Raw genomic sequence first — 13,514 nt, forward strand, 5'->3', positions numbered from 1 at the left:
GAGACTGTTAAGTCCTGTGGCCTGTTGCTGCCGCCTGCAGGAGATGCTGTTGCTATCATCCTGTGCACTCCGCTGAGTGAGATCCGAGACTGTTGTCAAAGGTGGGTGGGGGGCTCCAAAGATGCTGTGATCGAATTCGGTGACACTTTTATAATTCTGTTACACTTTCTTACTGTGCATGTGTCTCTATATATCACCATCCCATACATCAATGTCTCGTTCAATGAAGTGAAACGGTCAGGATTATCCTGAAGAGCGGATGATGAAGAAGCTTCTTCTGCAGTTCTGAAATCAACGATAATAAAGATAAATCTCTCAAGTGCGATCCATGTCCAGCCTATTCCTACCTAACTGGCGTAATCGAGAGTCGGTAAGACAATAAAGGGAACGTTCAAAAGTAGAGGGGACGACTGCACAGCTTCTGGAGAGAAAAGAAATTACAAAACAGGACGTAGGTGGGAATCCCAATAGAAGGCGAGGGGAGGGAGATGAGAGGAGCTGAGATGAATTAAAACAAGAGGACAGCGAAAGAAAACCTGAAAACAGCCTCCCTGTGTCAGCAGCTCAAGCTGACAATAAGCACATCCGCCAACGAGCAGCAGCGATCGAAATGGCCATTTCCACAGCTCGAAGCTCAGCCAAGTGAAGAAACTCCAGTAAATGTGCAAGTCCCTCGATTTAATCAAGGTGCTTAGACCAGGAACAAGGAAATGTCGATGAACACACGAAGCAGTTGATCATTCGGCTGGCCAGGTATTCAATCTCTTATGTTGGTGTTTCCATACGATCTTTAAACTTGGCATGTTTGGGTACAGAAGTGGTGTCATTCAATGCTGCATAGTTGTGCATTCAGTTCCTGCTTTGACTTCATTCATTTAGGAAGGTACTACTGTTTGGATCTTTATTGCGAACCGGTTTTGCGTGTATCTCTGCTCCATGTAAAGACAGCAGCAACTATTAGTAAATTGCACGACAGAGTATAGTTTCTGTTCGGATAATTAGACCTTATTTTCCGCTAACATTTAAGCAAATGTTTAGGCTATTCCTGGGGCACAGGAGACTAACAATAAAGAATTCATGCACGAGCCCAATGTTTTTCGTGGTTACTTATCAGAAAAGCGCGAAAGAAAATTGCAAAATACTGCATTTCTGGAGTGGCGAATGCGTGAGTTCACTCATCTGCTTTTCACACGGAGGGACAGATGAAAATGATCAGTTCGTGGGGAAAAAATACCTTATATAATCGACCCACCTGCCTTGTTTGACCGCAAGTCTGAATGTTTAAACAAATGCATAGTTTCTATCTTTGACCAAGTTCTGCATCTTAATAAAAAGTTTTCTCATTTTATATTTATTTGTCCAACAACACGATTGAGATTCTGCCATCAGAAATAAGTGCACGATAACTAATGTGTCCAGTACGAGAGGTTAACACAGTGACAAAACATTGCATAATACAGATCAATATACAAGACATAAATAAAGAACCAAATTAAAGGATAGTATATTCTTCTTAACCGCATCTCTGTTATAGCTGAAGGTGACCAGATGAGTTATTTAAATACTGACGATAGATTTACTTTCATTCCCTTGTAAATATTCTGACAGTATTCCCTTTAGGAAGTGTCTGGATCCCATGATTCCTCACACTTGAGTCCCCAACGTCAGCTCAGCTGACAGGGAGAATATATCCTGTTTAAATGAACAGCTCCTGTGCTGTACTGGGAGGAAGGACAGAAAATTGATAAGAATCGCCTGAAGCTATTCTCATTCACATCCTGAAGAGCATCTCTCAAGATACACTGGCATTGATTGCCTATGCATACTTTCAAGCTGGGAATAATATAAGCGGATAAATAAGGACAAGGGAAACAAGAATAAAAATTGAGCAAAATGATTGATGAAATCACCTGGTTCTTTCATCTTTAAACCATGCACTGCTATTCTTTTTACAAGAACTGATTAAATAGGCAGACAGATTTCAAAGTGCACCGAAGACTTATTTTGTCATTAGTGCCCGACTAATAGTTGAATGACGGAGTGATCCCATTCTAAATTGTGTTTGTCACATAAAATAATTTTACAATTTTGATCTAGGTCCTTAGTCAACATCCAGTGTTTATATTTGGTTACCATGTTCAGTCTTTTAGCCATTAAATGTTATTATGGCAAACATGCTGCAGAACAAAAGAGAAAAACAGAAAGAGTGGAGGGAAGTCTTTTGCAGCAACTGACAGTGAAAACAATGTGAGAGGGACAGAAAGAGATATAGATAAAGAGAGGGAGTGAGAGAGAATTGACCAGGAGGAAAATGAATGTAAGAGAGCAATTCCTGAAATAAATAATAGTTTAAATATTGATCAAAGTTTTATTTGAAAGTTCCCAAACACATTCCAAATTATTGACTGTAGCATATTATGTGGCAAGTTGCCACTAGTGCTCATAATTCCCTTTTTGTCACTGGGCTTGCCAACTGGCTTCGAATGTTTATCCAGTGAATAGCTTAGTTACACACAACAGGGAGTTTACAAGTATGACCCCAGATTAGCTAATCTCAGATGGGCAGCAGTAGCAATTGTACAGTTGATTTTGAAGTCATGAGTTAGGGAGGAAAGGTCCCTTCTCTTGATTGTTATGGAGTGACACCTGGAAGCATAATTATTTTAACTTCAAATAAGGATGAGGTCTGGCTCTGCTATGACATCCACCTGTGGTAGAATAGCCTGACTGGCATCACTCACTGTCAAGGCTCATAAATGAAGAATAGCCAGTTGGGTGAAGTCCCACTGGAAAGTCTACAGACCATGGGATCATGCTCCCAAAAGGAGTTAATGTTTTTACCATCAGGAGGAATTAAAGGGAAAAATTGATAAACAAATAGGAAAATGGATGCAACCTCATCATAATTGTTGATTTAATAACAACAACTTGTGTTTACATAGTATCTTTAACTTAGTAAAATGTTCCAAACCTACATAGGAACTTTATCAAAAATATTTGATACCAAGCTGTAGCTTCCAGTATATATTAATACACAGGGCCTGTTCTTTGCAGATAGAAAGAAAATGTACACACATTGCGCCTGTTTCAGCTAAACAAAATAAATGACAGCCATTCGCTGGTTCATTCCCCAGGACCATGTCTTGACCAATGAGAGTCAAGCTGCTGGGTTTAAATTTCAAACAATGTTTGGCAGTTAATTGTTAGTCACATCAACTGGTGCATTCTCCATGGCAATGTGTCAACCAATCAGAGTCTACTTACCAACTAATCAGCACACTCTTCTCATACAATATAAATATGTTGTTTCCCCTGACATTGGCATTTTCTTACGAATTGTCCTGATGAGTGCAAGACAAAATGTTTCAACAAAAAAAATGTCTTTTTTCAGCAATGCTCAAGATCTGTAATACCAAATGACTAAATGAGTAGATGTGTAAGGTAACACAAAACAGACAGAAACCAACATGTAGGCAAAAGAAAACCCTGAGAAATTTGTATAAAGTGGCAAGATGAATGTAGAAAACTTCAGGCTGTCCTGCATACGCCAGAGACACCCTCATGTGGTATTGAAGTCATGTGTCCAACAGTAATATTCACTAATACAGAATATCTGCACTTAAGGCAAAATTTAAGGGTGATAACAATATTCTAGTTAAAATGTGAACTGGCATCGTGAGTGATTTTGTACTCAGAACTACTGAAATTTATTGCAATCTGCTGTTAACATTGCATGATAGAATTTTTTAGTCTAAATTGCTAGCTATTACTATTAAAAATCAACAATGGATATTTATAATAGCATTATATATTAATATTGCCATTAAGGTCAGAGATCGCTGCAGCTCCTCATGGCAGATTGGGTTTATGACACTTTACCTGAGCCAATCAGAACACGCACATAGAACACAGGAAATCAGCCAATCATGACAAATTTAAACTAACTAATATATGCTGAACAGTGATTTAGCTGCATTATTCTAGATGTTTATTCAATAGCTCTGAAGCTCCGAAGAAGAGTCATACGGGCTCAAAATGTTAACTCTGTTTTTCTCTCCACAGATGCCGTTAGATCTGCTGAGTTTTTCCAGCATTTTCTGTTTTTGTTTATTTATTGTAATGCTTCCATCAGTACAGAAAGTGCAAAATTAACCTGCACGGTTAAACAGAGTAAAATTAATACCTAAGTTGGTACTTTGAGTGCTCTAAGAGGAAATAAGCTTACAATAAGTACAATTAGAAGAAATCAGTTGATCTACAGACAAATCAGTGCTTCGTAACAAAAGGCACCAGTTTCTGTTGCTGTATCGTAAAAGAATGATTCTTGTTTGTATCAAATCCTATTTTGCTGATGTGATTTCAATACCAGTTCAAAGGAATATTTTGACATGTGCTGGCTGGAGAAAAAGTCATGAGTTCAGCAGAGTAATCTCATTTCAGGACTGTGGTTGGAATATGTGGTTGTGTCTAGGAGTAGCATAGGCATGGATGAGAGCTTCAGCAGTGGATTAGCTGATGCAGGGGCAGAGATGGACAATGTTACAGAGGCTAACACCACAATATCTCGTTCCTGCTCTGACACTTCAAATACATTTAGCACATATTCCAAATTAATTTTCTCTCTGTCAAATCTCATAACCTTAGGTTCCTTTCTATTAAATTTCAAATTCCATTTCTCCACCCACTGATTGAGTTTGTCAAGATCCTTTTTTGCTTTGTGAACATTGATATTCAGTATTTTCCATGACTCCCAAAGATAACTTGTACATATTAATTATCTGCCTGAGAAATAGGATTATAATAGTGAAATATGAGCCCCAATGTTCCATGAATGAAAAAAAGTGCTCACGTTTTCACTAAAAATTAATATTTCATTCAGCTGCATGGTAAGTGAATTATGATATTAGACATGTTTCACAATGAGGAAAAATGACTATGTTTAAGTTCAGTATATGTGTATTACACAAATAAAATTTATTGCTATATAATATGTGCTGGCCATACATTTTCACTTTAATTTTCTATAAACTAGTCAATCAAGCTATCACTTATATCAATTGCTTTTATCAAATATATCACATCATTTGGCTTGCATTTTGAATCTAAACATCAAGAATGAAACACATTGAGCAATCCACATTGATAGAGCCAGCTGTTTGCCACACAAATAGTGGACCAGACTCATTTGATCACTATCAACATCCTGGAGGTTACCATTGACTGAACTGGACTAGCCATATAAATATTGTGGCTACAAGAGCAGGTCAGAGGCTAGGAATCTTGCAGCGTGTAACTCACCTCCTGACACCCCAAAGCCTGTCCACCATCTACAAGGCACAAGTCAGGAGTGTGATGGAATACTCTCTACTTGCCTGGATGAGTGCAGCTCCAACAACACTCAAGAAGCTTGACTCGCAGCCCGCTTGATTGGCATTCCTTCCACAAACATTCACTCCTTTCACCACCTATGCACAGTGGCAGCAATGTGTACCATCTATAAGATGCACTGCAGGGACTCATCAAGTCACCTTAGACAGCACATTCCAAACCCACAACCGCTATCACCTAGAAGGACAAGGGCAGCAGGTACCCGGGAACACCACCACCTGGAAGTTCTACTCCAAGCCACGCACCATCCTGACTTGGAAACACATTGCCTTTCCTTCACTGTTGCTGGGTCAAGATCCTCCCTAACAGCACTGTGGACTGCAGCGGTTCAAGAAGACAGCTCACCATCACCTTCTCAAGGGCAATTAAGAATGGGTAATAAATGCTGGCTTACCCAGCGAAGCCCACATCCTGTAAAATGAATTTAAAAAGTGAAAACATTGTATACCTTATAAGTGGTAATAGCTACTAAACATTGATTTCAAGGGCATACTTTATCTATAATTTATCCTATACCCCAGTTTCATAAATTATAGTTCTTCTGAGTTTTATATCATAGGATATCAAGCTGGGAGCAGTAGAAGGGACGGTTTAACAATCAGATTACAATACCCAGACCCAGGGGCTCCAGCTAAATATGAGGCACCTATCAGAGGCCCCATGTAAATCTAGGGCTCCCAGTAAAGTTAAGCAGTTTTATTTAGGTATAGTATATTGTGAGATGATTTGCATTATTTTGGCATCACTAAAATGCAATCTGCACAAAAACAATTCCAAATATTAATCAAAAATTCCAGATTTGATTTTTAGTCAGCCATTAGAAACAGGTATGATCCATTTTCCAGAAAAAGGGCATAATGAAGCAAAGTTGCTGAGTAAATTGAAGAGAAGTTATTTCCATAGGCAACAGGGTCAGCAACCGAGTGGCACAGATTTGAGATAATTGACAAAAAACCAAATGGGTGATGAGGAGAATGTTTTTTATGCAGAAGGTTGTTAAGATCTGGAATTGGGGGCCTGTAGGGATCATGTAAGCAGATTCAATAGCAGAGGGATCGAGAAAGGGCAGTGGAGGGGCACTATATGGATAGTACGTTCAAAAGCTCGCAGAGGCATGATGGGCCCAAAAGTCTTCTTCTCTGCTGCAAAATATATGACTATGTTTTAAATCATAAATTATGCAACAATAGAATTCTATTTTTTCTTAATTCATATGAAAGTTTAGTAATTTACACAGCCCTCACCGCTGGACCAGAATCTGAAATGTAGCTTTGAGTTTGAAACCCCCTACACAATCAACTTACTGATCCCACCAATTTTGTTGTGTGAAAGTGGAGTGTGAAGGTCAGTTTTTTTGTAATAGGAAATTCAGAGGCAGAGCTAACCCTAGCTTTGTACATGTGCTAGTGCACCATAAAAGGGCAGAAACCACTGACCACAATTTAGTCACAAACATTGAATGGCATAGAGAGAGCAGAGGGAAACAACATGTGAAAATAACAGCAAAAGCAAGTAATGTGTTAGGATGTATTGTAATGATGGTGCAATATGAAACAAAATGTATGTATTGTTTTTGTACAAGGCCTCAGTTAGGTTTAATTTAGAATACTGCATCCAGTTTTGGTCCCATCACAGTTCAGTGATTGTAAAGGGTCTAAGAAAAATTCAGAGGAGGGTTATTAGCTTGTTACCTAGTTTAAAAAACCTTCAGTATCACAATTTTATTCAGCTCAGCTCTCACCATAACCACTCCCTTCTGAATCCAGACTACTGTTGATCCTACTTCTTTCTGTTCTACACATAGTATTTTACAGTTAAGCCAAAGCAGAACCTTTTTTGATAAATCGATAAAATGAAGCAAGTCTGGGGAGAATGTCATGGCTGAAATGTGGCGAGCCATTCTAAGCTCCATTGACTTTGGTAGGAACCCCAGGGGCAGAAATTTTCGCTTGGTGGGCAGGTGCACACCCGACCTGCTTAAGCGTGAAATGGCGCGCGATGACGTCGGTCAAGTGTGCCAGCGTCAACGTGCAGTCACGCGATAGTTCGGTCAGTGGGCACACACTGGAGCTGGCAGTGCGCCCGCCGCCAATTAAAAAGCCTGTTAATGCCCCTAAATTATCAATTAAATTAAAATGTTCACTCCCTCATCCAACCTTATGGTTGGCGGGCAGGCGAAAAGGCCAAGCGGTCTTTGTATTTTTTTGGAAACCTCATCCAGGAGCAGGATAAGGTTTCCAAAAGCAAATAAAAATAAAATAAAAACTTTAATTTTTCATTAATAACATGTCCCTGCTCATGTGATCCTATGAGCAGGGACATGTTTCGTTACATTTTTATTCTTTTAAATTCTTTTAAATATCTCTTCATCTCCCTGAGGCATAGATCTCCCTCAGGGAGATTATGAAGCGCTCACTCACTCATGCGCGAAGTTTGCGATTGGCAAGCTCACACTCCCCAACTGCCCCCCCCTCCCAGGCACAGGCAGCGCTCAGTGCTCAGCGCTGCTGCTTGCAATTCACTCTGGACGGGCCTTAGTTGGCCCACCAGCATGTAATTGTGTTGCAGTGCTAATTGTGGGCAGCGGTTGGCTCCCTGACCTCCCCCACCCAGCTCCACCAAGTCTGCCTGCCTGCCAAGGACAAAATTCTGTCTCGTGTTCAGAATCCCTTCTCCCCTCTCCAATATTTACATTTTTTTCATTCAAAAAATGAAACAAGCATTTATATCTGGTAAATCAAAGAAACTTCTTACATTTGCTACCGGTCTTGTCATTTGGGTCTCCTTTTAACCAGAGCTATTCCAGAGATATCACTGAGCAGCAGGGGCCACCTGAGTTTCCGAAGGAGAGTCATATTGGACTCAAAACTTTAATTCTGTTTCTCTCTCCACAGATGCTGCCAGACCTGCTGAGTTTTTCCAGCATCTTCTGTTTTTATTTCAGATTTCCAGCATTCACAGTTATTTGCTTGTACGGCTTGATTCATTTTAATAGGCTCTGCAACTTTAGATTGCAATGGAAGGAAAAGATAATATTTATTGCAGTTTCTCTCAAATTTTATTTCCCAACTGCTAATCAATCGAGCATGGCTGGAATGAAATAACTGATAAGGAGTAATAATAAAAAATATAATAGTAACAAAACAGATTCATACATATTTCAAAAATCCACCAGGGGAATATGGTTTTGTTGTTGCGTGACTTGTTAAAATACTCAGATTACATGTTTCTCACCATTCATAAGGGAATTTGCTCAGTCAGTAAGTTAAATTTATCCAGATGATGTTTGTTCATTGGATTCAACCGATGCAAAAAAATTTTGAGCTAAATTATTAATATACAAAATGTGCAAATTACATTGTGTTAATTACATAAAACATAATAAACACTGAGCAATTCACTCAACAATATGTACTGTAACTTTAGTTAATGTAATGTAAAAGTGGTGCTGACATAGCTATGCAACAAGGAATTAAAAATTAAGCTTTAATGCTACTATAATCACATTTTGCTCTTTGTAGCTGGTGAATATGCCTTGCAGCATCAATGAGAGGTTTCACCAGCAGCAGAAAGAAGTTCTGAACATTCAGAAGTGATGTCCCATTCTGTTATATAAAGTCCATAGGAAGTAATGTTAAAGAAAGGTTGAACTTTATATAACACTCATTAAATTACTTTGAAATGTCTGAACAAGCTTCATATAAGATGAATTACTTTATGGCACATTGAGTGATTATGCAGGCAAATGTAGCATCCATTTTGCACACAGCAAGGTCTTATAACACTGAAATATGGTTCATGATCAATTAATCTATTCTTGATTATGTTGTTTGAGGGAGTAATATTAACACTGTGACAATTCCCTGCTCTCTTTTGCAAACAATGCCATGAAGTAATGCAAAAATTTGGTGCTGCATCTGTGAAGCTTTCAAAAATAAGACTATTTGTTCCAAAATTATTAAACATAGTTAGCTGTGGCTATGCAATGGACTTTTGCCTTTCTATAAAAATGTGATTCAACTAAAACAAATATTAAAATAGGATGGATTCCCTAGTTTAGCATACAGAGTTAAATTTATCAAGCATCACCCTACAATAGACTAGAATGGTAGTTTTTGGATCAAGGCTTGGGGTGGGTTTTCTGTAGAATTGGATGTTTTTTTCAGCTTGGTTCTCTTACTTTTCTCAGCACACTATTTGTTGTTGGGATGTTCTGATTAAGCAGGATACTTTAAGGATATAAATATATATATCTTATAGCCATGTAGTTTTTATGATGATAATTTCTTAATTGGCTTGTTACATTCCTCTGATTTCTTTTCTTATATTCTGTATTAGGAATGCTATAAAAGGCTGGAATGGTTCATAGGATATTGTGCCTGAAGACTTACAGATTGATAGCAGCAAGCAACATTTCTTGCCACTTCAGCAGACTCGCTAGTATGGGGCAAAATGTCGTTTCATTTCGCATGTCTACTCGGGAGATCATAAAGCACTGCAAAAATAAGAAGACATAAGCACCAGTGCAAAAATTACAACTTCAAACACGTTGTTTAACTTTTTGAATGAGCTTTTTAACATTTTAAAATTAAATTCCTAGGTTTTGGCAAATGTGATGTAATTGAATTGTGTTACTTATAACTTGTGATATGTTGATATTCATCAGGCACTTGAAGTATTTCACTTAGCCTGCCCACTATGCATGTTTACTGCTGATACAGATTGTGATTGCATAATGTTATATGGGAATCTTACACCATACGCTTTGGATGTTATTCAATACTTTAGGTGTTGTTGGCCAATGACAGCATGTTACTGGACCAATGACAATCCAAACCTTGCATGCTTTCCATTTTCTCCCATGATGCATTTACTTCCTTCATATCTCACGTTTTAACTGATTCTTCCTAATTATGGACCACATGTATTTTTTATAAACACTAGTTCTGAATATTTATAAATTCAGCAGCCCAAAATGAATCTTAAAGATAAAAATACAAATAATATCACTGTTACTTTGGATAATGGCAACAACACTACCATATATGGACTAGGTCTCCCTTCTTGGGATGACTATAATGGAAGTATCCATGATATAAGATATTTACTGGTTGGAATCTATACATTTATTACTGTTCTAGGGCTTCTTGGCAACTTTTTTGTTGTAATTGCACTGTGTAAAAACCTAAAACAGAAATCAATGATTAACTTTCTGATTGGGAATTTAGCCTTATCTGACATTTTAATTCTATTGTTTTGTTCACCGTTTACACTGACTTATGTTCTTCTAGACCAATGGATCTTTGGGGAGATCATGTGTTATATAGTACCGTTTGTTCAGTGTGTGTCCGTCATGGTTTCTATACTCATGCTAATGTCAATTGCCATGGTTAGGTATCATATGATAAACAATCCATTATCCAATCATTTTACCATAAATACGGGATATTTGGTCATGGGAACAGTGTGGATTATTGGATTTACTATTTGCTCACCATTACCTATCTTTCATAAAATCATAGACCTAAGTGAAACTGTTCACTTAGACTCCTTAAAAGATAAATACTTATGCATTGAGTCATGGCCATCTGACTCTTACAGAATTGCTTACACATTGTCCTTGTTAATCTTCCAATATATTTTGCCCATAATTTGCCTAACAATCAGCCATGCTAGTGTTTGCAGAAAGGTAAGTGCCACTGTGCCCAGCAGACAAAGGAGATCCGAGGAGAATGAAATGATTAATTTAACTATACACCAGCCTGCTAACAAGCAGTTTCAAGCACAACAGGGCTGGAACCATTCCTTTCTGAGAAAATACAAGAAGAGATACAGCAAGAAGTGTGCCAGCGTCATGCCTGCCATGGCCAATGTCCACAAGAATGGCCAGACTCATCATGATCTCTTGGTAATCCATGGTTCAGAGAATACGCAGCCTGTACCCACTTCCTTTCTACCAGGTGTACCTGTATGTTTTGAACTGAAAGCAATGGAACCTGAAGAGCATGCCAATTCACATAATGTTTCAGTGACACCAAAATCCATCACCAGGTTGAGGAAACGATCACGCATTGTTTTTTATAAACTGACCTTAGTAATTGTTGCTTTTACTGTCAGCTGGATGCCTCTGCACATTTTTCACCTTTTAACTGACTTCAACGCAAATCTGATTTCTAACAGGCACTTCAAGCTGGTATATTGCATCTGTCACCTGCTGGGTTTGCTATCCTGTTGCCTGAATCCTGTACTGTATGGATTCTTGAACAATGGTATTAAATCCAGTTTGCAATCCTTGGTCAAATGCTTTTGGGTAGAATAATACCTTTGGAGGGTAATATCAGACTTTGGCAGCAGACAAAATAACTGAACAAGTTTATCAATCAATAGTACAGCTTACATCAGGTCACTAAATTCTATGTGCCATTGTGATCAATATCGGCTCCTGAGTCACTCTAATTCATTCCTTGATGTTCTATTCTGAAGGTGTTCTTAAAGAAGTTCACTACCTTACTTCTTGCTTACTGAAACCTCAATAGAAAATGAAGTAAAGGTTTCGTCTCCACAGTATAGTGATGGTAAACAGGAAATAACAATTGAAAAAAATGCTAGTCCTAACTATGTTCTGAAAATACATTGATATAGGAAAGGGGAATTTTTATTCACTGCTTCAATCTCATGGATATTTATTGGCATAAACGTAAACATCTTTTGCATGATATATTCTTGTGCTTTGTGGGCTGTACAAAATAGATCAGTGTCCCAATTTTATTTAAATCTCTAATGTTACCACAAATCTTTTTCTAAAAGCATATTTTGATTTCACGCTGTCTGAACCAAAGAGGAATCACCAATGCAGACAGTCAGCTTAGATTCTACATCCCAAGCCTTGATACATTATCTTAACCTGAAGAGAAGCCACACATTCAGACAGTAATTAATATATGTCCCTTGTCCTTAGTTTACCATCTATATCCCTTGTCCTTAGTTTACCATCAGATACAATGGCCTCAACCATGTTCTTAAATTGATATTTTGCAAATTAAAGCTCCCACAAGAATTAATGACTTGAAAAATATCTTGTATACACCATCTAAATAATGTTTTATATGCTGTTGAAATGTTCTGTGTATTACTTGTAATGTACTCATTTAATATTAACTTTTAAAATGAGTACTGTATCAAAATCCATTCAGGAAGAAATTTTGTTTATGTTTGTATAAAGATCCACAGTGTTGGTAGAAATTACATTGAAATGTATCATCACCTCAGTTGTAAGTGATAGAATTCTGATAAAAATGATAGCTTGCTCTTTGCTTTTTACACAGTTCAATGAGAATAAGAAATGAGAAATGATTTGTTGTTGATGTTTTTATCCCACCGATCTTACACAATCAGTGATGACTTCATCTCTCTTCTGTCAAATGCCTGTGAAGGAGAAAAATAGTTTCAGTTGAATTTCATTTTGAATAACTGTGTAACTGCTTTTTTTGAACAACTGGAGTTAGCTTTCTGGACTGCCAGTTTTAAGCAGCCATTCAGAAGAGATATTTTTATTAAAACCAGTCACAATGGCATGTAACACCTCAGCAACTCATCCATAGGAGTGTTAAGATTGTAAATTTCACATTCAAAACTGTCATGTGGCTTAGTTCTGACTGTGAAATAATATATAGAGCAAAATAATGTAATAATGTATTGAACTGGAGCAGGCTACAATAAATATATAATTACTAAAATTTGAAAATATTAAACAAAATAAGAACAGAATGATACATTCAGAATATTATATCCTTTTGTATTTCTGTGGGCATCACAGCTGCAACTGACACCTGCATGTATTTGTTTAATAAATATGGAATTCATGACTTAACTTCTCCAGCTTTCATAACTTTGATGAATTGCCACCTTCTTTGATATAGGGCAGAATTTTCTGTTTGACGAGCAGGAGGTGGGCCCCACACATCAGCGTGTAAAATGACGCGCGGTGATATCAGGCAGGCGTCCCGATGTCACCGTGTGCCTTCATGATATTTTGCTGGGTGGGCGCATAATGAAATTCGACTCACGCCCGTCATTAATTAACGGGCTAGTTAAGGCCCATAATTCATCAATCGACAGCGATTTTC

General features: G+C 37.8%; 1 protein-coding gene across 1 annotated transcript; it reads left to right on the forward strand.

The window, feature by feature from the left end:
* The first annotated feature begins 174 nt into the window (after positions 1–174).
* Positions 175–13,258, forward strand: LOC121285886 (neuropeptide Y receptor type 5-like). Its single transcript, XM_041202847.1, has 2 exons — positions 175–753; positions 9,727–13,258. The coding sequence occupies exon 2, from the start codon at positions 10,364–10,366 to the stop codon at positions 11,705–11,707; it is 1,344 nt and encodes a 447-aa protein (XP_041058781.1). The 5' UTR covers positions 175–753; positions 9,727–10,363; the 3' UTR covers positions 11,708–13,258.
* The last annotated feature ends 256 nt before the right edge of the window (positions 13,259–13,514 follow it).

This window comes from Carcharodon carcharias, chromosome 1 (assembly GCF_017639515.1).
Source record: "Carcharodon carcharias isolate sCarCar2 chromosome 1, sCarCar2.pri, whole genome shotgun sequence".
NCBI lineage: Eukaryota > Metazoa > Chordata > Chondrichthyes > Lamniformes > Lamnidae > Carcharodon > Carcharodon carcharias.